Genomic DNA, 21,894 nt, shown 5'->3' on the forward strand with positions numbered 1-21,894 from the left:
TTCTCTACTGCACACAGACTGCACGTGCTCTCCAGGTGCCCTTCTGTTTGCTCTGCCAAGGAGAAACTCCTGGCTGTATAATTTGTAGGCCACATCACTACCAGTCTCTCTGGTTTTCCTCATCTTCACCACTGAAAAGCATTGGTCTGAGACATTGCAAGCGTGAGGTCTACATGCTCGGCTGGGATTTGCACTAAGCAGGGAGTAACTTCCTGCTGGGAATGCCCTGGTAGATCAGATTACTTTTGTCCATAGTGCTGTGTGCCTGTAGTCTTAGAAGGGAGTTTATGCAGATGTGTATCTATGTGATTGAACTACTTCATCGAGTCACATATACATGCACACTCACATCAGAAGAGAGAACTGACTTTTTATGGAAATGGAAATAGGAATTGTAAAATCCTCTGGGATAAGAGTTTACACTTGTTTCCTAGATAACTATTGACTTGGAAGGCAATGCAGTCATTTTGCTGCTCATATAGGTATTACCCAAATTTCTGCTAAGATTCCCAAAAGCTCGTAGGACCAGAACCAGACATGCTGACCTAATGAAAGCAATCCTCCAGACATCACACAGCTTCTCCAGCAACGTGATGCTTTCCCTACTCCCCAGCACTGGAGATGATTGTCTCCTAAGCCAACAGCATCTATTATTATACGTCTTGTAGCTCTCTGCAAATAAAAATGATCTGATGGCTAAAGGCTCCCACTAAGGTTCTGTGCCACAATCAGGCCCTCCTCAGCTCCTTCCATGACCAGTCTCCCTTCCCAGGCTCTTTCCTTCACCCTCCTCAGAGTTACTACTTCCTTGGCCATGTCCCTGCCTCTTGCAGCCTCTTCAGAGCCAAGCCGGTAATTCGTCAGTATGCACAAGCCTGTGCTGTGTTTTCTACACTGCATTTCATACAGGCACACTCACTGGTGAGCTGTGACCTGATTTTTACATCACTGAAAAGAGACACAGATCAATCCGCAAACATGGGCTGAGTAAAATTCTTCAGGCGAACAAGCTGTCCATCACTCCTCTTCTGTTCTTGCACTTAACTGAGCTTATCTATGAACTGATGGCAATGATTCCATGTCTGAAATGTACAGCCATCATTTATCAGCTTTGTGACAAAAATTGGTGCTGAAAATAACGCACAGGTTGAGACACAAGGTAGTCTGTTGTGGCATGAATGAATACTTCGTGACATTCTGCAACTGAGTCACTGTGGCGCTATGAGACTGACTCTTGAGAGAAGTTGTTTTGATTTCTTGTTCTCTCCATGACCCTGAACACATCCTTTCTGGTTTGACCCAGCGGAATCTAATCACCTCAGTGTCATAGAGGGTCTGGTCTTAGATCACCCACCAATATCTGGCAGAGGTCTCCAAGAAAATACTTGGAAGATTTTCAACACAGCTAGACCACAGCCTTCAGCTTAAGGAGAGCTGGCTGTTTTAGCAGCACTATTGCTATTTTTAGTGCCTGTAATGCAAAAGTCTTCTCTGATATAAGATTACTTGCCCTGTTTTCTGTTTTTCTTACAACAATTTGTGAAATATGTTGGTTTCTCTTAGGAAGAAACAGCCATTGCGTAAGCATACAATAAAATACAAAAAAAACAAACCATTCACTCTCACACATTCCCAGTAGCTATCAATTCTTCATCAGGTCCTAGAAACTGGCATCCAGGTGAGGGGGAGGATGTGTAAGTGTCCACATTGTTGTGAGATATGGCTCAGTAACCTGTCTATACCTTGAATGACAAATTGACGCAGGCAGGTCCATTTGTCAAAGCCTTGCTCCTGCCCGAGAGCTCAAGCAACTGCTCATGTAAAGTGTCTCCAGTGATCTGCTTAGGTGATGAAGATCATAGGTACCTGAGTAAAGACTTAATGCCATGTCCCCAAGAAAGAAAAGCAATACTTTATGTCTCCTTTTCTGTGTTCCCCATTGTCAAGGTTTTGACATTCAAATGTCTTTGCTATGTCCACCAAGACATCTGAATGTACAAATATGGAGGTCTGGATACCAGCTCCAGTGTTACCAATGTGATTAGCATGGCCACACTGACTTCAGTAGTGTCACTGTAATTCTGCAGCAGTGGGAGGGTAACCAAAATCAAACAGAAAGCCATGTGTCTGGCTCAGCACTCACTGAAATCACTGGAAATTTTCCACTAATTTTACAAGTGAAAAAGGAACACAAAGAAACATCTGCACCTGATGAAAAGCGTTCTTCCTTGTGTATAATCCTATACCTGTTTCTTTTGATGATAATGTCATGAGAAGTCTGATCTGCTGAGTCCAGTAGTGAGCCTTTCAGCAAAGAGTGATTATGTATTTAGAATCATAGAAACACAGAATGGTCAGGGTTGGAAAGGACCTTAAAATCTCTAGTTCCAACCCACTTGCTATGGGCAGGGACACCACACACTAAACCATGTCATCCAACCTGGCCTTGAACACTGCACTGTGTGTTGTGAACGTCCATTGTGTGGAGCATTTACCACTTCTTTGGGCAACCCATTCCAGTGCCTCACCACCCTCACAGTAAAGAACTTCTTCCTTATATCTAACCTGAACTTCCCCTGTTCAAGTTTTAACCCGTTACCCCTTGTCCTATTGTTACAGTCCCAAATGAAGAGTCCCTCCCCAGCATCCCTATAGGCCCCCTTCAGATACTGGAAGGCTGCAATGAGGTCTCCACGCAGCCTTCTCTTCTCCAGGCTGAACAGCCCCAACTTTCTCAGCCTATCTTCATACGGGAGGTGCTCCAGTCCCCTGATCATCCTCGTGGCCCTCCTCTGGACTTGTTCCAACAGTTCCATGTCCTTTTGATGTTGAGGACACCAGAACTGCACACAATACTCCAAGTGAGGTCTCACAAGAGCAGAGTAAAGGGGCAGGATCACCTCCTTCAACCTGCTGGTCATGTTCCTTTTGATGCAGACCAGGATACGGTTTGCTTTCTGGGCTGCGAGTGCACAAGGAAGCCGGCCCATGTTCATTTTCCCATCAACCAGCACCCCCAAGTCCTTCCCTGCAGGGCTGCTCTGAATCTCTTCTCTGCCCAACCTGTTTCTGTGCCTGCCATTGCTTCGACCTAGGTGCAGGACCTTGCACTTCACTATGTTGGGCTTTTTCTCTTCTCCCTTAGGCTGCTTTGTATAAATCTGTCTCTATTACACAGTCATTTCAAGCAACAGTACTGTCTTTAATTGCGTGCAGAAACCTGTACATTCCATCAAGGACTACACAAAAAATCAATTCCCATAGAGGTGGATAGGGACATGCACAAAATACTTCACACACTGTCATCCAAAGGCTTCCTGAAAGCTGCCTACCACCGGCTGATGGCATGTGAACTCCTGGCATCTGTCATGTCCCCATCAGACCCAAGTGAGCTGCCTTCACCCGTTTTGATTCAGAGGGTGCTTTCTTTGTTAGCCTTTGGGGTTAAACAAGAGCAGTGATTGCCTCCTTTGTGTGGGGAACGGTTGTTAGGGTGACTGGGAGGAATTCCTTGGCACCAGCACTAGCACAAGAAAGGAATGAGCAGAAAAATGCTCAGCCAGAGCTGCTGTGCTTGTGCTAGCTCCTCACCCTGGCTCTCCCACGGGGCAGCAGAAGTGCTCTGGAAAGGTGAAGCCCACACACCCTTCACCAACCTCTGCACACCTCTGTGCAGTCCCCTGCAGCACTGGCTATCCCTGGGGCTCATCCTGCTGAGCTACAAAGGTTCTCAGAGGACTCAAGATCTGAGTTTTTACTCTGTTGTTGCTTCTGTGATTGAACACTCCTCAAAACACATAGACAGGAATTTTCTAATACTTGGCACAGCATTGCAGGAGAAATACATTGCAGTAATGAAGGAAAAATGGAAAATTGAGCTGAACTAGTGATTTTCAAATGGAAATAATCCTATTTTGAGATAGCTTTCACTGTCAAACATGGTTCAAAAGCACAAGAAGAAAGGGCAGGGTGAGCAGTGAGCTGCTAGGTAGATGGATACAAGTTTTTTAGGCTTTAGTGACTTCATTTTTGCATTACAGATGCTCTGTTTGCTCAGACTTCTGCTTTCCTTGTCTGCTCTTCCCCCCCCCCCCTTTCACAAACAGACAATAACCTTTTGTTTGGTTTGGCTTATTGTCAAATTTACACAGCTCTCTCATATAATGACCTGATTTCAGGTGATGGTGAGTTGATTAGTATATGTAAGGGTGTTTGCTTAATAGATTGTGAGGGCATTCAGCTGCTCCTATCCATGTAAGTAGTGACAAAGAGAAAGAAAAAGAAAAGGGAGCAGCAGCATGAGGTAGTGTTTGGTCTCTGGACTTGTTTGCATAGTGGCTTAAAATCTTCAGGATGAAACTAGTGTAGTTTGCACAATGAGTTTGCAAAGCCTGTCTGCAAACATAGCAGATGCTGGGACAAAAGACTGGTATAAGACACTGGAAAGCAGGGCAAAGTGTTAATAACGAGCGTAAAGCTAAAAGACTTGTAAGTAAAGGGGTAATGTCTGCATAGTGCTGCATGAGTTTGATGGCTTCCTTTATGCACTGAAAAAAAGACAAAGAATAATGCAGTTTGCTTAACTGGGTCCTTGTCAAAGGTAAAGCTCTACATGGTATTGCTTACAGACTAGATTGGAGAAAGTTATCCATTTTTTAGCCTCATAGCAGAACACCTCTCTCCTGTTTGGCCTTAAGGGTATGCTCTAATTTCCCCAAATTTTAGTAGTTATACCATACATTTATCAGATTATCGCTGTGTACAGAAGTATCTCTCTATGTTTGATCTGTTGTTTCCACAATGATTCCACTTGATGTCCAAGTTCCTGGCTGGAAAAAAAAAACCCAACAAAACAAATACAAACTTTGGGGCAAAATTCCCAATGGGCTATGCTGTTCTTTATAGGCTTGAAAAGTTATATTAGGAGCAAAAGCCATGGAGTAAGTGAAATTGCTGAGCAGTTGAGAGCCTGAATTCTATAAACCTTCATTCTCCAAAGCAGTCAGTTCACAGTCTGATATTTTCCAGGCATAAGGCCAGACTACAAATCTACAGATGGGAAAGGAGGCTGCCTCTGTACCCTGGAATACTTGAGTCAGTCTCAATCTAAATTAAGGCATCGTTTAGACTGCCTTCATTCAGCCTAAGACAGAACTGCCAGAGCTTAATGGGTGGTAAAAGCTTCTTGAAGTATGTCTAAGGCTACCAGCAGCTCTTTGTCATGCATTAAGTATTTTGGGAGTTTGAAAAAGGTTGAGAAAGAAACCTGCTTGTGATTTCTTCCCTAACTTTCCTTACACTGGTTGAGTATGTATCAAGGTCACGGATTCAAGCTTAGAAAGTCCCAAAGGCAGAGTCAAAAAAGCTGAGTATGCTGATAGTGTCTTCATTTTGCCTTAGCTGAAAATTGATTTGGACCAAATGGATTAGAAATGCACAGACCAAACCTGATTACAGTACATGGTATTCTGCTAGAGATTTCTGCCCACTCTTGCTGGATGATGGCTGTGCCAGCCATATCATTGGGAACAGGGACTCTCCGGAAGCTTAGACGAGGCCTATGAATGAGGCTCGAGAAAGGTCCACTGTGCAGACACTGGAGATGTCTGTACCCATAGCATGACTGACTCACTGCCCCAGTGTTCCTCCTGGAGATGCCTGAGAGATGACTGTATTTTGTGAGGTACCACAGTACCTACAATACAAGCAAACAGGATCAGGGTCCATATCCAATACTAGCCACCTTAATATGATGATGGGTGGAGTTTCTATTGACAGTCTTTGTGCATTTGGAGTTTACTTTCCAAAAAGAAGTATTCCCTGAGATACAAAAATGGCCTCTTGAGGGGCAGGGGTTTGAGACAGTGAGGCTTGGGAGAAACCCATGCAGCATCTTTTGCCCCTTTTATGAAGTTTTACATGTTCTTGAGGGTATCACTGAGCTATATGTGAGGTTGTGCCTCGCAGAGCTTACTGGTGCTGTCAAAGATGTGTGTGTCTCTGGTATAGAGTAGTAAAGTGCATGAATCACAGATAAGCTTACTCACATAAGTAGCATGTATATTAAGGGGGTGACAAGAAATGTAGTGAAAGTGAATCTGTTCATGTTTAAAGCTGCTCAGTTTAACAGCATCCCACAAAAAAAAAAAGAGATATTGAACTGTAGTGTCTGCCTCCTGCTCCACTGGCCTGCAAGTGTCAACTGCTCTGGTATGTATGAAGGCTCCACAGCGCTGCCTGAGATTTGCTGCAGGGTTCAGGTTCTCTAGACCTTTCCTAGCCCATACATACTGGTTTATTAAAATCTGGCCAGCGTTTTCCTGCACTGAAATTCCCTGTTGTGCCCCTTCACAGCCTTTTTAGTTCATGCTGATAAGAATGATTGCTTTTTTCCCATTTTCTGTCTGGTCGGATCTTTGCTCCCCTCTGTGACCTACAGCTGTTTGCTGTAACTCTGATTTTCTGTCTAGAAGGGCTTGTTTGTCCTTGGAGGCCTTAAGAAAGCTGACCCCTATGGCAAGCTGACCCAATTAAATCCCAGCACAGGGATAGTCAGCCAGACACAGCCTTGGATCTAGCAAAAGCCAATCCACCCTGCTTATGAATCCACCTTGCTTATGAATCCACCTTACCCCGAGGAGGAGGAGGAGGAATGAAGGACCACTCATGAGCTCTCCTTGCTGTGTGCTGCTGCTGAACCTGCCTCTCAAAAGTGGCTAGAAACCAAACTAGCGCAGACCCTAGCAGCATGCTTATTATGCCAAAAGCAAGGCCTCCTCCTTCACAATGTGCCCTCACCATATGATGGATGTGTTTGAGGCAGAAGCAGCTGACACAGCTCATTCTCTTGGGAACAGCCAGGGCAGCTTCCCAGGCCATCAGGGACCCTGCTTGGTAAAGTGAAATAGCAGTGTGTGGGAAGGAATGAGAGAGGTCCATAGTTTGGTGTTTACCCAGCATCCCATGTGGGTCTGTAAATGTGAGAGGGGACAAGGCTCCTATATAGCAAGGGTTAAGTTGGTGGGAACATTTCTATCAGGGCAGCTTTCCACTTAAAATAAATAAATAAATAAATGCTGTCATGGGTGGATTCTGACAAAAGTCTAGATAGGAAAATATGGCTACAACCATAAGGTATTTCAGCTGTTTTCACAGACACATTTCTCCAAATTAAAGCATTGAGAGCTGTCCCTCTCTCTTTAAAACAAACACGAAAAGGGGGAAAAGAAACCCAAACATTTCACACTCCATTTCTGAGCCTGAACATGTCACAGCAGCTAGAGCAAGCTCTATGACAACTTTGCTGGGGTTGGCATTACTGAAAATTACCCTTAAATGTGCTGGGCCTGTACTAGCCTAGAGATGCTTCTTGACTCATGCCACGCAAGTCTAGGTGTGGGATGGGGGAACCTCCCAATCTCTGTATAGTCTGCTGCTTTACTGAGCTTTACTGTAAGGTGTAGGTAGGAAGGACATGGTATGGTGTGGGGTGTGGCGTGGCTGTCTGTGGTGTGTGGGGTTTGTTTTGGGGGCAGGGGGGTGTTTAATAAGCTCTTTCGATGGAAGGAAGGTAGAGGATGGCTTGTTAAGTCTTAGAATCCTGGTTTGGTTTTCCAGATTGGTAGAGATAGCAAGGATTGATAATAATGAGTAAGCGGCTTAGTCTGTTGTAGCAGAACTCACCAGGTCCCAGTGGGGTTTTATACTGAGAAATTACCTGGTTGTAATTTGCATCTTGTATCTGTGCCAGAGGCCAAAATGTTAGGAGGGAAGGGTGTGTATAGGGATCAGTGGAAAAATTACAAAGAGTTTTAGTCAACTGGGTGAACATAGGGCTGGCTCCTCACAAGGGAAGGCTCATATATTAAGCAACTTGATCTCTCCCTGTGAAAAACAGGTTGAGCCATGTCTGAGGGCGTTGCCTTATGGAATTTGTAGATAAGGATGGTTTATACCTGTGTGTTCCCAGCACAGAGAGGCCAGTTACATTCTGCAGCTTCCAGAGGAAATAAGCCTCTTGAGGAGTACAGTTATTCCAGTTTGCTTGTGGTAAGTGTATAGAAAAGAGCTTTTGTTTCTTCCTCTTCCCCCTCCACCCCCTTCAAATCTCAGATTCCCTAACTGTGAGGTGTGATATGTGTGTTTTTTCTTCATCAGCAAACCCAGACTTAGACTGCAATGGCATGGTGGAAGGCCTGGGTAAGTAGAGGAAATATTGAAGTAAGACACCCTGATTTTTTTTGCACCATAATAAGGTAACTTGTAAGTTGTATCAGGCACTGTGTGGGATTTAAATGTTTCTCTTTAAAACCCAGCAAGATCTATTTGCTGGGCTTCTGACTATAAAATAGTATTCAGCATTTCAAAAATCTTGATTAAGGAAGATGTTAACATGATGGGTGGCCTTAAGAAGAGGAGCAGACTCTCTGTGATCCTTCGGCTAAGAGCGGTGCAGGGGGGTGTTTGTGTGCCTGCGTATATAGGGAGATGATACTGGGAAACAACAAAGTTTCACAGCTGAGGTCTGCAAGTTGCAAGCTTCTTGTCTCATGCGGTAGCGAGATCAGGGCACTGGCCTGCCCCCAGCTGCACTGGCAGGCTGTAGCCACAGAAGGAGATGTGGTCAAGCCAGTGTCTTTTTCCTTGGTAGGATTTTTATATTGTAATGACAATGTGGACTTGAACACCCTGTCAGTCTGCAAGGAGCCAGAAATGCTGTGTATGTTCTCTTCTAAACCCCTGTGGCTTTGGGAGGAATGTGGCAGGACAGGGGGATGCTCATGGGGGATGCTGAGGCAACTTCTAGGGTACAGCTCAGGCCAGGTGCCAGGCAGCTCTGGTGATGTGCACAGCTCTGCTCCCAGCTATGGCAGCTTTCCCATTAGCCCCCATGGAAGGCCAGGTTTACCCCCAGATTTTATTGTCAGATAACTATAAGCTAAAGCCTAGAAGACATCTGCTGGAGACAGGCAGTGGAAGAATACTGTGCAGCACCACTGCCAGTAGCGCACAGGCTTTCTCTGGACTGTTTTTGTCTTGTTTGTGGAAAGATTTGTCCAAGAGTCCCCTGGCTTCTTGTGAAGACGGTTTTGTATTCAAAAATACAAGCCTGTGCAAGGGGTGAGCCTGCACGGAGGTTCCAGTGCTACTGCTCCTCTCCCAGTCCTGGCACTGGTGTTTGAGAAGGGGGCAAGGGGCCTCTGCTGTCACTTGCCAGCAAAGGTACCCATGAAGTGTAGGAGAGCTGCATTGCAGTGTATTGTATTGCCTCAGGTGCAGTACATCATCAAGGAGAGAGAAACCACTTTGCATGGGCATGACCGTTTTCATCTTCTCAGTTACAATTTTTGCAACTAGGGGGTGGGAACTCAAGAAAAAACTAATCCAACACCAAAACACCTTGTGGGGTGGGGAATACCAAACTAATTCCTACTTTTCTACAGTAGGCTCCAGATGAGAAACTTTCCTGCTCTCAAAACATGTTGATTTTTCAACATCCTTCCCCCCCCCCCCCCAAAAAAAAAAAAAGATTAAAATTGTAATCTTCCTTTCTGCTCATTTCCCTCTGCCTCCGTATTTCCTTTTGGAAGTTCAGTATAGTAGTACTCTCTTTATTCCAAAGTTTGGAGTAGCTCTCATTTCAATTTTCCCCTTTCTGCTGATCTGTTCTCCACTATGCCCAAAGCTGCAAATCATTTGAAAACTCAGAGTAAGAAAAGGAGAAAAGCTCTTGAAAGTTCCAATGATCTCTTACCTTTCAGTGTTGCAGGGGGTAGAAGCATTAGAGAAAGATAAGAGGGCAAAGGAAGGATGTTAAATTGTTTTGATTTTCTAACCCCTTCATAAAAAATACTGTTCAAAAGCAAAAAGAATGAAGAACTGTGAAACTTTTTCAGAAGCTTTCTACTGAAAAAAAAAAAAAACACAACCCAAACAACAGTGCCCCCACTTGTCCCCAAATTGCAGCTTTTCAACAAACTGCTGTTTAGTTTTGAAAATATTTTGGTAGGAAAACTTAATTCCTCTTTCCTTCATTTATAGGTAAAACATTTCAGGGCATCATGTCTGAAGTACAGTGATTCCATTGCTTTCACGTGAATTATTCATCTTCACATGAGAGTTGCACAGATGGCTTGAGTAATTTCAGTTGGGTAATTGTAGGTTCAGTTCATCTGGGAAACAAGACCAAACTGAACAGGGTTTCTCTGGAAACCTTTTGTGATTGAGCCTGTGCTGAAACAATTATGTAGACAGAGGATGAGGTCTTATGATTGAATCGTGAGTGTGCCACTTGAGCCTTGATGGGCTGTCAATGTTTATTTGACTTAGTGTCAAAGATGACTATTGTTCAGCTTGTTCTGCTGCCTTCAAATGAAAGCTCAGCTTTGCACCTCGTCTTTCACTGAGTTGTGTCCAGAGTGTTTCTCTCACACGGTCCTTACAGGCAGCTACAGACGATTGTCCACCTCTTTCAGAACAAAATCACATGGATGAGCGCAACCTGCTTTTGAGGGTAGTTGCGATGGTGCTGGCTGACTTCACAGAGCACTAGAGAAGGAGAACTTGCTAGCTCAGCCAAACTCTGTTCCAGGCTGATGACAAACTGTTGGGGGTGGCAATGCTTTAGTCACCGCCCTTTTGCAGTGACAGCTTCATCACAGCCTTAAACTTGCTGCTCAGTCATCACTGGGATTCAAAGCTGCATCTATTGAAAAGTTTTCTGTTGACACCCTCCGCAGTTGCTCTTTCAGCTGGGAGCAAGATATGGTAGCACAGGAGTCTGTCTATGTGCTGGCTGTAAAGCAAACTTCTCCCTATCTTGCTGATTGATGAATATACTGCCTGTCTCAACAACCATCATTGCCCTTTGGTTTTTCGTCACTGCCTCCAGAGCTTGGCCAGCAAAGAGACCGGCATGCAAACATGTGCCAGCTACATCTACTGGCAAAGCACTGGACAAGGACACCTGAGCTAATTTGCCCTCAGCCAGCCTGACCATCTGTGCAGCACAATGTGGGCATGCTTCAGCTGAGAGCTAGGCTAAACCTGGAAGTTGTTGACAGACACTCCTGAGCACACAGCCATTAATCTTCCAGCCTCTCATTAAAAGCCAGAACTGCAGGTCCTGAAGGAAATTTCTGCAAGCATTTCTGTCAAGGATTACTTGAAGGCTTTTTCTCCTGGGGAGGCTTTTTATCTCTGGAGAGGGCTTGGATGACCTGGAAGGGCTCTGGGAGATAGGAATAAAGCCCTCTTTCACACAGGAAATAAGAGCAGAAGGGATTTGCATCATAGCAGGTGGCTGCTGGGTGGCATTTGGTGGTTTGTGTTATGCAAGTCAGATGGGACAACCACAGTGATTCCTTCTGGTCTGTAAGCTCCGATTTGAAGGTACTTCACTGACTAAAAAATCCATCAGGTCATACTGATATCAGTAGTACAGTACTAACCCTATCTCTGCAACTAAGGTTGTGAGAATACAGTTGTTTCCTAGAGCAACTTAAATCTGCTGCTAAAAAAGAGAAAATCATGTCCATTATTGGAATAAAGTGGTGATGACTCTATATCTAACCACACACGTACTCCCCTGTTGATAGGACCATACAGTTAGAAATGTGTAAATATATTCAAGCCAGGCCCTTGACTAACAGCTGATGTTAAATTAAAGCTCTTAAACTTGAGTTCTGTTTGATGGTCCTGCTACCTTGTAATGACTGGAATAAGTCTCAGCTGGTCTTTCTGCCCTGGAAGTCTGGCACTGGCAGAACCTTAAGTGTCTGGAGGATTCCTGTGTAGCTGGCCCTTGGTTCAGGTGAGAACATAAAACCTGCACTCCTGCTGTTGGATCTCTCCTTCAAAGTAATCTCTTGGCCCAAATATTTTCAGAGGAAATGCTTCTTTCTTGAAACCAGCTGTGCAGGTGCAGCAGAATAAAGCTGCTACTTAGAAAATGGTGTGTGAGCAGCAGACTGCCTGCACATAATGACTGTAACAGCAGTGTCACTATTAATGGTTTGCGCTTCATGTTTCTGCCAGGAGCCAAAGGCTGGTACAGGCAGATGGAGGAAGGAAACTTGTTCTTTTTGGAGTTCTGCTCTGCTGAGAGATTTTGAACCAATCCCTCTACTTTACTGTCCCCTCGCCCTGCACAAGCAATGAATATTATTAACATACGTTCAAAATACTTTTTCTTCAGCTGATGAAAAGCAGTGGTGAAAAGTGCTACGTTTTTCTTCTTCTTTCAGAGTGAAGCAGAGGGCAAGTCTGTGGCAGGTGCTTTAAACTTTGACCCCACACCTGATGCTCAGACTCTGTACAAGGCCATGAAAGGGCTTGGTGAGTTGACTCCAAATTTGTGTGTAAATTCTATGTTCTCCTTTAATTGCCAAGTTGAAAGCTATTCCTTAAGAAAATTGCAGCCAGACATATCACTTTTAATGTGGAAAATTAAAAATTAAATTTTCTTCAGTACACACTTAAAATTCTCCATGAAGACAATGGAGTAGGAAAGGTTGTCTGAATATTTGAATTGAGATTTTTTGGGCTAGTCTCAATTTATTCTGTGCACTGTGACTTATGGCTTATTGTTGCTCTCTGCAGGGACTGATGAACAGGCTATAATTGATGTCCTCACCAAGAGGAGTAATGCGCAGCGTCAAGAGATTGCCAAATCCTTCAAAGCACAGTTTGGAAAGGTTATCCAAACCAAAACCATATTCAGTCACTGTTTCACGGCATACAATAAATGGATGTGGTAAATGGGTATACAATTCATCCTGGAAGCATGATGCAAATGATATGCAGGTCTTCTGCAAATAAGTGGATGGATATTTATTTATAAGGTTTGGGATAAATGTGTGAAATTAATTTTTGGTTGGAAAACCTGGTTTTCCCCCAAAGTTTGTAGATTTTTTTACTAAAAATATTTCTTAAAAATTATTTTTTTATTTGCTATTTTAACTTAAAGTCTAACTTCTTTTTGAAGCTGTAACAAAAATGGATACTTTTCTAAGTGGCATTTTGAGTGAAATATTGGTTTAGTTTGGGGTCCTTTTAAATGCCAGAGAAAGCTCAATTTAAAGACTTATTTAATTACATTTCTTTGGAAATTCTGAAAATGGAATCCAACTGCAGTTATTGACAACCATGTTTTCCTGTGATTATCTTTCTGTCTTTGGTAAAATCTTACTGTCATTTGGGAAAACTTTTCCATCAGCAAGCTCTGCCACCAGCCCTACTCTGGAGTCTCCAATGACCCTTGCTGGAAAGGGGACTGCCATGAAAGGGCCTCAGAAAGGGAAGAAAACGTGGGGGTGGCAAGTATAGGACAATGAATAGAGAGTGCTCACATCCCACTGAAACAGTGTGAGTCATACCATAACAAAAATGCATTGTGGGGATAGAAAGTTTGAATTTTATCTTCAGAAAGACTGCATGCCTGATTCTGTGGAAGCCCTCGGTTCATGCAGGCTTTGGGAACCAGCCCTGTGTGAAGCTACATCCTTTACTCAGTTAAAGGCCTTCAGCTGCCTGGTTTTGTTCCCTGAGTAAAACAGGGTGGAAGAAGACTTTATTCTTCCCTACCCTGCTGCAAAATTAATTAATGCTTGGGAGGTGCTTAAGTAGTGGGACAACAGGGAATGTGGATGTATGTAGACAAATCTCATTTTCGAGATGGGTACCTTTTCCAGTCCCAGGACCTTTTCTAATAAACTATCAACACAATACTGTCATTCAGCTTCATTACTGTAGGCCATGGGGATGGAAACAGCATTAGGTGGTAAAAAGATCCCATGAGGCTTTTTGTGTAACTGTGTGATGCATATTTAACAGGATCTGATTGATAGCCTGAAGTGTGAACTGAGTGGCAACTTTGAGCGGCTCATTGTAGCTCTCATGTACTCCCCATTCAAGTACGATGCCAAGGAGCTCTATGATGCCATGAAAGTAAGTGAATTGCATGCTGATATTTCAGTAGTAGCATGGAAGCAGTGCAATAACTGGACTGCTACATGACTAAGTTTGTTATTAGCAGTAGCCTTTGAGAAATAATTATACTGTCAATGCATATTGTGAGGGGAAATTCTGCTTTAATATCTGGGCTGAATGAGTTTCTGTACATACATTTCTCATAGAGCCTGGGGAAGGCAAAAGCAAACTAAACTCGGTTTTGGCAAGGAATGAACTTCCACAGATTGTTTCTTTATTTAAACATTTCTTTGCTGCTCTGTGCTGTGCTTCTCCTGAACAGAGCTCAGTGACACAAAGCTATTGCCCTGATGTCCCAACTGAGCCACGAAACCCTTAAGAAATCAAGGAGTGGTGGTGTGAGGGCAAGGCTGGGTTTGGCTGAGATCCTACCTACCAATACAGTTCAAGTTTCAGATGCAGAGAGGTCTATTAAAATGGTAGAAAGATGGACTAACTAGACAAGTATTGGTCTGTCTCCCTGCATCCCTCTAACACTGTCATCAAATATCCAAATCCAGAAATGCATTGCAGAAATGCATTGTGAAAGGTTAGATAAAATCATCCTTCCTGAGTTAGGCACATCAGTAGACGAAACCATGTTCAGACCAAACGTGCTTTGTGTCTCCAGCTTTCATCATGATGGTTTCTCACAGCTCATGACGCAGCCTAACACTGCTGCATTAGGCTATGTGCTTTGACTCCTCACTTGACCATACTTCTTTAGCAATAAATTTCACTCCATGACTAGATGCCTTTCTCCACTTTTATTTATCCCCTATGTTTTATATTAAAGGGTGTGGGAACAAGTGAAGATGTTATCATAGAGATCCTGGCATCCCGAACAAAAGCACAGATCAGAGAGATAATCAAGGCGTACAAAGAAGGTAAAGTGCCTGGGGCCTGATCTGTGTGGTCAGAGCAATGTATGGCTGCCTAATTGCACAGCAGGAATGGTGTTACCAACTAGCACTGTCAGCAGGTAGATGGTGTTTTTAAAAGCAGGGAGGTGCAGCCTAACTCTGCTTTCAGCCTAGCAAAACAGAGCATGGCTATGCTGACAGAATTTGAAAATCCCTTTCCAGATTTACACTCAGCTAAAGGAAAAGGTCAGCAAATCACAAGTTTGGTTCAACTTGGTCACATGCTACTGTCAGAATGCAAACAAAATTGTAGCTATATACTTGGCTGCTTCTCCCCTTCAAATAAACTTCCATCTACAGTATATCAAATATGTATTGTAAATATTTTATATTTCTTTGCTATCTGTAATGTTAAATCTATGTTTATGCCTTGGATATCAGTGGAGCTACTGATTCAGCTGCAAATGCTGACCTGGGTGTCACTAAGGGTATGAGTTGATCTCAGTCCTGTCCTTTTTCCCTAGCAACCTTCTTGACTAGTGTCAGGTCTTGTACGTCTTGAGTGACTGGCAATATCCCAACTATGTGATCCAAATAACAAATCCTTCTCTTGTCCTCTTTTCCTTGAGTAGAATACGGTTCTGACCTGGAAGAAGACATAAAATCAGAAACAAGTGGCTACTTGGAACAGATTCTGGTTTGCCTTCTTCAGGTAACGCTAGAGAAATGACAGTATGAAGTTATTCACATTTTTCTCTTTTTTTTTTCTTTTGAGAAGACATGCAGTAGAAGAGGCAATACAGTCATGACCACCAGATAAACTGCGGAGACAAATGTGTGACTTGGACCGGATCTGTGTTTCAACTTCAATGTGACTGAAACAGGGATTCCTTCCTCCCTTAGCAGCTGGGAACATAGCTCTGCCGCAGGGAGACACCTCACTTTTACATACACATAAAGCTATTGCGCTCTACAAGGGCCTTTGAAAACAATGCTCCTCAGCTCTAATTCACCAGCCTTCCAGGGGCTGTGTTCTCAATGCTGAGTGCATTTGGATGCATTTATCTTGCCACATTTTCCAAATTTTCCTGCCTAGCAGCAGAATAACTTAGCAAGTTTTTGACTCTGCTTCCTATGGCTGATTTCAGTGCCTTTCAGTGAAGGAGATAGTATTTATGCTGTCTGAAACATTACTACTTGAGTACTCTGCAGAAATGAATAGCTCATCAGGATAATTGATCTTCACCCAGAATGTATGCTTTGATCCTTATGTATGGAAGATTCTTCGTGAAATAAAATGGTTACCTTTCTTTTTCTTCTCATAGGGTGAGAGGGACAATGCTACTTTCTATGTGGACCCAGCACTGGCTCTCCAAGATGCAGAGGTACTACCAAATGCTTGTAATTGATGATATGCCTGCATCCCATCTGTCTTGAGCTTCAAAGTGCTTCAGTAGGCAGCAGAGTCCTGATCAGCAGAGGGTTTGTGGCCACAATAGCTTGGGAAGGGGTGGTCTTCAAGCGGAAGCAACTTGGGGTTCTTCAATTTTGCCTGCATTGCTGAGCCTTGCTGTTCCAAAAAAGAGTGATGATAGCTGGGCTTGGGCTCGGGCTCAGCTGCTTTAAATATGCAAAAGTATATGTATGGTGGAGTGGAACAGCAAAGAATAGAGAAGAAAACCTAAGAGTATTGTTGGCTGCTCCAGCTGCTGGAGGAGGAATGGAAAGGTTGGAGATACTGTTTGCTCCAGTTTGACTAGAAGACACAGTCAAGAGGTTTCATAATCACTAATTCTATGAGAGTCTAGTTCACACAGTGTTTTAGGTTACTTAAAATCACCCTAACTTCAACTTAAATCAAACTCTGTTTCTTTACCAGCTACACGCAGAGAACATCTCTAAAAATTGTGTGTTAAATTACAGGCTCTCTATGCTGCTGGAGAGAAGATACGGGGCACCGATGAGATACAGTTTGTCACCATCTTGTGCAAGAGGAGCGCCATACACTTGCTGAAAGGTATGGAGGACTCGCCTCATTAGCCAGAGTCAGGAATATAGGTGGGAGAGATGGGTCATCAGAAGTAAGTACCTGATTCTGTCTCCTTATTCTTGGTCACTTAGTGACCAAAAGCTGCCAGCAGCTTTCAGGAAAACTTACGAAGGCTTATGACTGCTGAAAATCAAGTGGCTTACTTGAGAGTCCTTATACAATGGTGGTGGCTGGATGGTATAGCTTTTTTCATAAACCCAAGGAGAGAGACAGTCTCTTTCTAACCAGGTAGGAGCATGCAGTGGACAGACCCATGACCTCTGGGTTATGGGTTCCTCTGTGGCAAAAAAATCACTGGAAACATAACTGTTTATTCAGTGATGGAGAATCCCAGGGTGCACCCTGCACTTCTGCTTCAGGTTCTTCTGAGGGCATCAGAGGCTCCTGGAAGCAAACATGCTAACCCAGATCCAGGTAAGGGAGCCTTCAGCTCCCCACTGCCCAGTGCAACAGAGACCTGGCCTTGTCATCTCAAGAATTTTGAGGCAGTCCAAAACCGCTTGATAGATGTTGTTATATTGGTTGAATATAAGCTGTTATGTAGTGTGTAAATCCATATGTGTTACTTTATGTGAACTTAAAGTGATAAATTTAGCCAGTGATAAATAAATTATGTCTGAGCTTTTTCAAGCTGAGGTCTTCTGAGACTGTTTTCTAGGCCCTGAGGCCAGCTCCCCCTTGTGTTTCTAAGTGCTGCTGGGAGATTAAATTTGAAAACAAAACCAAAAAAAAAATGATCTCTTGTCTTCGGCTTTGCCTTTTAGATCTGAGTTTCAACTAGTTGTCAGGATGAAATCAGTCTGTGGAACCTGCCATATCACCAAGCAAGTAATTTCCTTTGTGCTAAGGCAACCTGTAACTCTTCGTCTTTAAAACTTGAGACTTAAGTGCGATTGTTGCAGAGATAGATATATATATATATATATATATATATGTGTGTGTATATATATATATAAAAATTATGGAAAGTAGGTCTGAGTTGGGGACGTTGTATCCATCTATCTGTTATGCGGTATTACCTTTCCCCAGAGTTATCTTAGTGTTAGTGTTTAGGTATCTGATCTTGAATGCCAAGCAAACTTCTTAAAGATGCCCACTGCATTACATAGTAGTTTTCCTTCTTCGTTAGTCTGAAAGCTAGGAATCAAAACTGAGATCTGAACCCTGGAGTACCTAGAGTGTATAAGGTGAACAACAGCTCTGTTGCTGAGCTTTTGTTAATGTGGGAGCTCAAATACCTTGGAATCTACAACTGTGTTTTGCTCATCTTTTCTGAGAATTTTGTTTTTTCCTTCTGCTTGAAATAGTAAGTTTTCCCAAATCGTTGTCATCATTCAAAAGGGCCATGAGCAGCATAGTCCTAGATTTAATTTGATTTTGTTTTGGTTCCTGAAGCTTGTGGCATCAACAAATACAAGGCCACATGGTAGAGTTGTGCCTAACCTTCTGCTGTCTGCTTCATTTCTGTGGTTAAATACAGTGATGAAGGGGCAGATTTCCAAATTAACATGAAGTGACTGAACTCACATGTTCAAATTAAGGCATCGAATTAAGAACCCTGGATGGGTTGCGTTTCTGTGAACGTTGCCATCTTTTTTTTTTTGTAGCTGATTTCTGGGCTTGACTAAAGCTTTCTGAAGTTGGTGAAAATGTGGCCATTCCTTCAGTGGGATCTATGTTTCCATGTCAGTACACAAGCAATACCTGTAAATATTGGGCACAAAAAGCTTGAGCAGTTGCTTGGTAAAAATTGAAGTTCTTTGTTTCCAACAGTGTTTGAAGAATACCAGAAACTGGCTGGTAAGAACATAGAAGATTCTATCAAGAGTGAAACTTGTGGTTCACTTGAGGATGCCATGCTAGCTATTGGTAAGAGTGGCTATGTTTCCCTTTCTTTTGTCTGAGTCTGCTACATTTTCTCCTGCAGCAGGTAACTGTTATGGGATGGAGCTACTTTATAAGGGTATCTGGTGGTAATTAAAGGGTTCTTCTTAAGTAGGATAAACTCAGATCCCAGGGGTACATTGAATTATTGGAAACCATGTTGAATCTCTTGTTACCTGCTGCTCTGAACTGGAATTGCAGTTGATTCTTACTCAGCCATTTTGTATGTCTAGTGAAATGTACCAGGAGTGTCCATTGCTACTTTGCAGAGAGGCTGTACCATGCTTTAAAGGTAAGACTCTTCAGTGTAACATACTTGTTTTCATACTGGACTGAATTTGTAACCTGGCTTCCACCAAGTCAAGTTAGAAGAGGCAAGGTTTTGGTGAAATCCAGCAAGTTTAGGGCTATTGTTGCAGGTAATAGCAGGATCTCTTCATCTACCTTAGGCAGAAAAATACCTCTTAAAAGTGAGATACCCAAGGGAGTCTAGCTTCTCTGATTTAGGAGTCTGCAAGGAGTCCAGTCCCACTTTTTGAAACGTGGACAAAATTTCTGGAAGAGGCTTTTCTAGGAGGTTGTTCATGGTGGAATTTTTGTCCATAATGTTAATATAATAGACTGGACCACAATATTCTCTTTCTAGGAAACAATTCTCTCAATGGCAGTATAAAATGAAAGAGTCCCAAATGGGGACACACAAGGCATCTACAGATTGTGGCCCTGTAACTCTTAACAGATGTGTAAAAGACAACAGCTCTCCCAAACTTGTGAAAGCTGAGATGACTGATATTAGTTATCAACATGATCTTAATTTCCTGTGAGTGATTAATCAATACTTGTTGAAGCCAAGTGTCCCATGGGTGATGCTGCAGAAGTACAATATGTATTCAATGCTAACATCCAACTCTGTAACATGCTTGGTTTTGAATTTGATGTGTGCAGAAACTTATTAGCACACTTCCACGATGGGCTTGTGGTACTGACAATGTCCCCCAGGGATTGGTCCTCCAGAAAGAGCAGCAGACGTGCTGCAGAACATGCGCCAACCAATGTTTGAAACATGACTCCTCCTGTCTTGGACCAGTTTGCCACAGCTTATCCCTTGAACATCCACTGACATCATAGACTGATGTATCTGTTATTCCAGGGGGCTGGCACCAATGATGGGACTCTTATAAGGGTGATCGTTTCTCGAAGTGAAGTTGATTTAAATCTTATAAAGGCTGAATTCAAGCATATTGCAGGAAAGACTCTCTCCAGTATGATTATGGTAAGCAGCATCTTGATACGGTGGTTCTTAAGCATCATACACATTCCTAACCTGTCCAACACTGTGGGATGCTTCCACAGTTTTTTTTTATAAAAATATCATTTTCTGCTAAGCTCTCCTTCATTAGGCCTATTAACAATCTTTTCCTTGAGAGACATACACACCTGAAAGGTGAGTCAGATTGTATGCTCTGGAAGTGACATGGGCAAAGCCAAACCCATGGAGAGATGCTCCAGGTTTTTCATGGACTGTACTCTGTATCCATGCACTTTGTGATTTTCTAGATGAACCTAGATTCATTTAATTCTCTCTGTTACACCTTTCCCACACTGTTGTGTCATTTTGTCCTCTCTCTGTGCTGTCCTTAACTACCTCAAGCCAGTCCCATATAAATCAAAACAGTGCTGTTTTTCTTTCTTTGTTTTGTTTTCTTTTTGGTGTTGATTGGTTGGTTTGACTTATCCTTTAGCTGACTTATCCTAGGCGAAGGCCTGGTCTATACTGTGGTGAGATGATAGGTTTAGAAACTGAACCTTGTCAAAGCTTATTGTAGCTTTTGAGGTTAGGGTCTCAGCTCTGAGTGAATGTCCCTCCCCTACTGGGGCTGTAATGTTGGGTTTTACCATTTGTCCTAAGGACTCAGGGGCATTCCTTTCCCTCAGTGCAAATGGCACAGAAGCCCTATCCTTAGCAGTCCCCATGGGAAGTCTGGTTCTATAATGAAGGACCTTTCTTCTAATTGACACTGTCAGTGTCTGTCATGTTGATTAATGATCAGTCTTCAAGGGTCTGCATGGAATATTCATTCCTTCTGAGAAGTGAAATGGGCTTTACACCTGTCATCACAAAACAGTCAAAGGGAGTAAATTTTTACCTTGCGATATTCTCTGTAGTGCTCCTCTAGACCAAAATGACCACAACTGTGGCTTTTTATAACATGTCATGTGTCAGGGCTAGCGATATTGCCCTTTCCCTTCCTGTAGGGGAGAGATGCTGCACAAATACTTGGGGACATGAAATCTGAACACAGCAGACTTGGTTGCTCTTGTTCATGCTGACTTTGTCTGTGCTTTGTCTGTGCTGCTCTGTAGGATGTAGCCCTGATAAATTGCTCACCTGGATTCCAAAGAAATGAATTGGATTTGATAAATGTTATTTCAGGTGGCAGCTACAAGCCTCATTTCTCCATTTGCTTTTGATGGTGTGTCAGTTGGCAGAAACACTGCTGAAGTCTGGCTTGCTCTTTCCAAATCCTTTTCCTGTGCAGCATATTCCATGGACTGACAAAGTCAGCACTCGGAGCATGCAGAGGAACTTCCATGCTCACCTTTTTTCATTTTTTTTTTCTCCTGTCAGGATGACACCAGTGGCGATTACAAGACAGCCTTGCTGAATCTCTGTGGCACTGACTGACAACATCTAGGAGGAAGATGCTGAAATGGATACAGAGAGAAAATTAACAGCGAACAAGGATCTGAAAATGTACATTGTAGAAAATCTTTCCATTCATCCAACTGGGCAAAAAAAGAAGATCAAATAAACTGTCAAGGTTTCCATAGGGCTCTGGAGGATGTGGGTGCTCATTAGACACTAAATGCTATTCGCTACCCCAACAATTTTTCAAACCCAAGTGGGAATGTTTCTTTTTTGCTTCCATTTTGTTCTATGCAATTTCCCTTCTCTTTTAGCACACTGTAAAGGCTGCTACTTGGATGTAAAATTAAAGGCTTTTTTAAAACCTCTGTAGGTATTCTGCAGGTCTTAACAACCCTACAAAGCTTGGGCTGCCCCGTAGCCTTGATAACTTCACTAGGACAAGCTCTTAGAGCAGTGATCATTTGATGCTAGCAGGGCAG

General features: G+C 43.0%; 1 protein-coding gene across 3 annotated transcripts; it reads left to right on the forward strand.

The window, feature by feature from the left end:
- Window positions 1–7,637: 7,637 nt before the first annotated feature.
- Window positions 7,638–21,780, forward strand: ANXA8L1 (annexin A8 like 1). Of its 3 annotated transcripts, none has more exons than XM_061459272.1 (13): window positions 7,638–8,055; window positions 8,167–8,199; window positions 12,246–12,336; window positions 12,601–12,695; window positions 13,834–13,947; window positions 14,765–14,855; window positions 15,464–15,543; window positions 16,157–16,216; window positions 16,755–16,848; window positions 18,655–18,750; window positions 18,999–19,057; window positions 19,916–20,038; window positions 21,395–21,780. In XM_061459272.1, the coding sequence occupies exons 2-13, from the start codon at window positions 8,179–8,181 to the stop codon at window positions 21,449–21,451; spliced, it is 981 nt and encodes a 326-aa protein (XP_061315256.1). In that variant the 5' UTR covers window positions 7,638–8,055; window positions 8,167–8,178; the 3' UTR covers window positions 21,452–21,780. The 3 variants fall into 3 exon arrangements, with proteins under 3 accessions (XP_061315256.1, XP_061315258.1, XP_061315255.1); XM_061459274.1 differs by having other exon boundaries at window positions 7,638–8,046; window positions 8,158–8,199; XM_061459271.1 differs by having other exon boundaries at window positions 7,642–8,049; window positions 8,158–8,199.
- The last annotated feature ends 114 nt before the right edge of the window (window positions 21,781–21,894 follow it).

The sequence above is a fragment of the Pezoporus flaviventris genome, unplaced genomic scaffold (genome assembly GCF_033815535.1).
Source record: "Pezoporus flaviventris isolate CSIRO_AGI_PZ_B2104156 unplaced genomic scaffold, CSIRO_AGI_Pfla_v1 ptg000029l, whole genome shotgun sequence".
In the NCBI taxonomy this organism is placed as follows: Eukaryota; Metazoa; Chordata; class Aves; order Psittaciformes; family Psittacidae; genus Pezoporus; species Pezoporus flaviventris.

Excerpts from the sequence above, each read along its gene's own strand:
- ANXA8L1 (XM_061459272.1), top strand. The coding sequence starts at position 8,179 with ATGGCATGGTGGAAGGCCTGG. Across the intron at positions 13,948-14,764 it reads AGCTCTATGATGCCATGAAA|GGTGTGGGAACAAGTGAAGA; the intron begins GTAAGTGAATTG and ends TTTATATTAAAG. Across the intron at positions 15,544-16,156 it reads TTCTGGTTTGCCTTCTTCAG|GGTGAGAGGGACAATGCTAC; the intron begins GTAACGCTAGAG and ends TTCTTCTCATAG.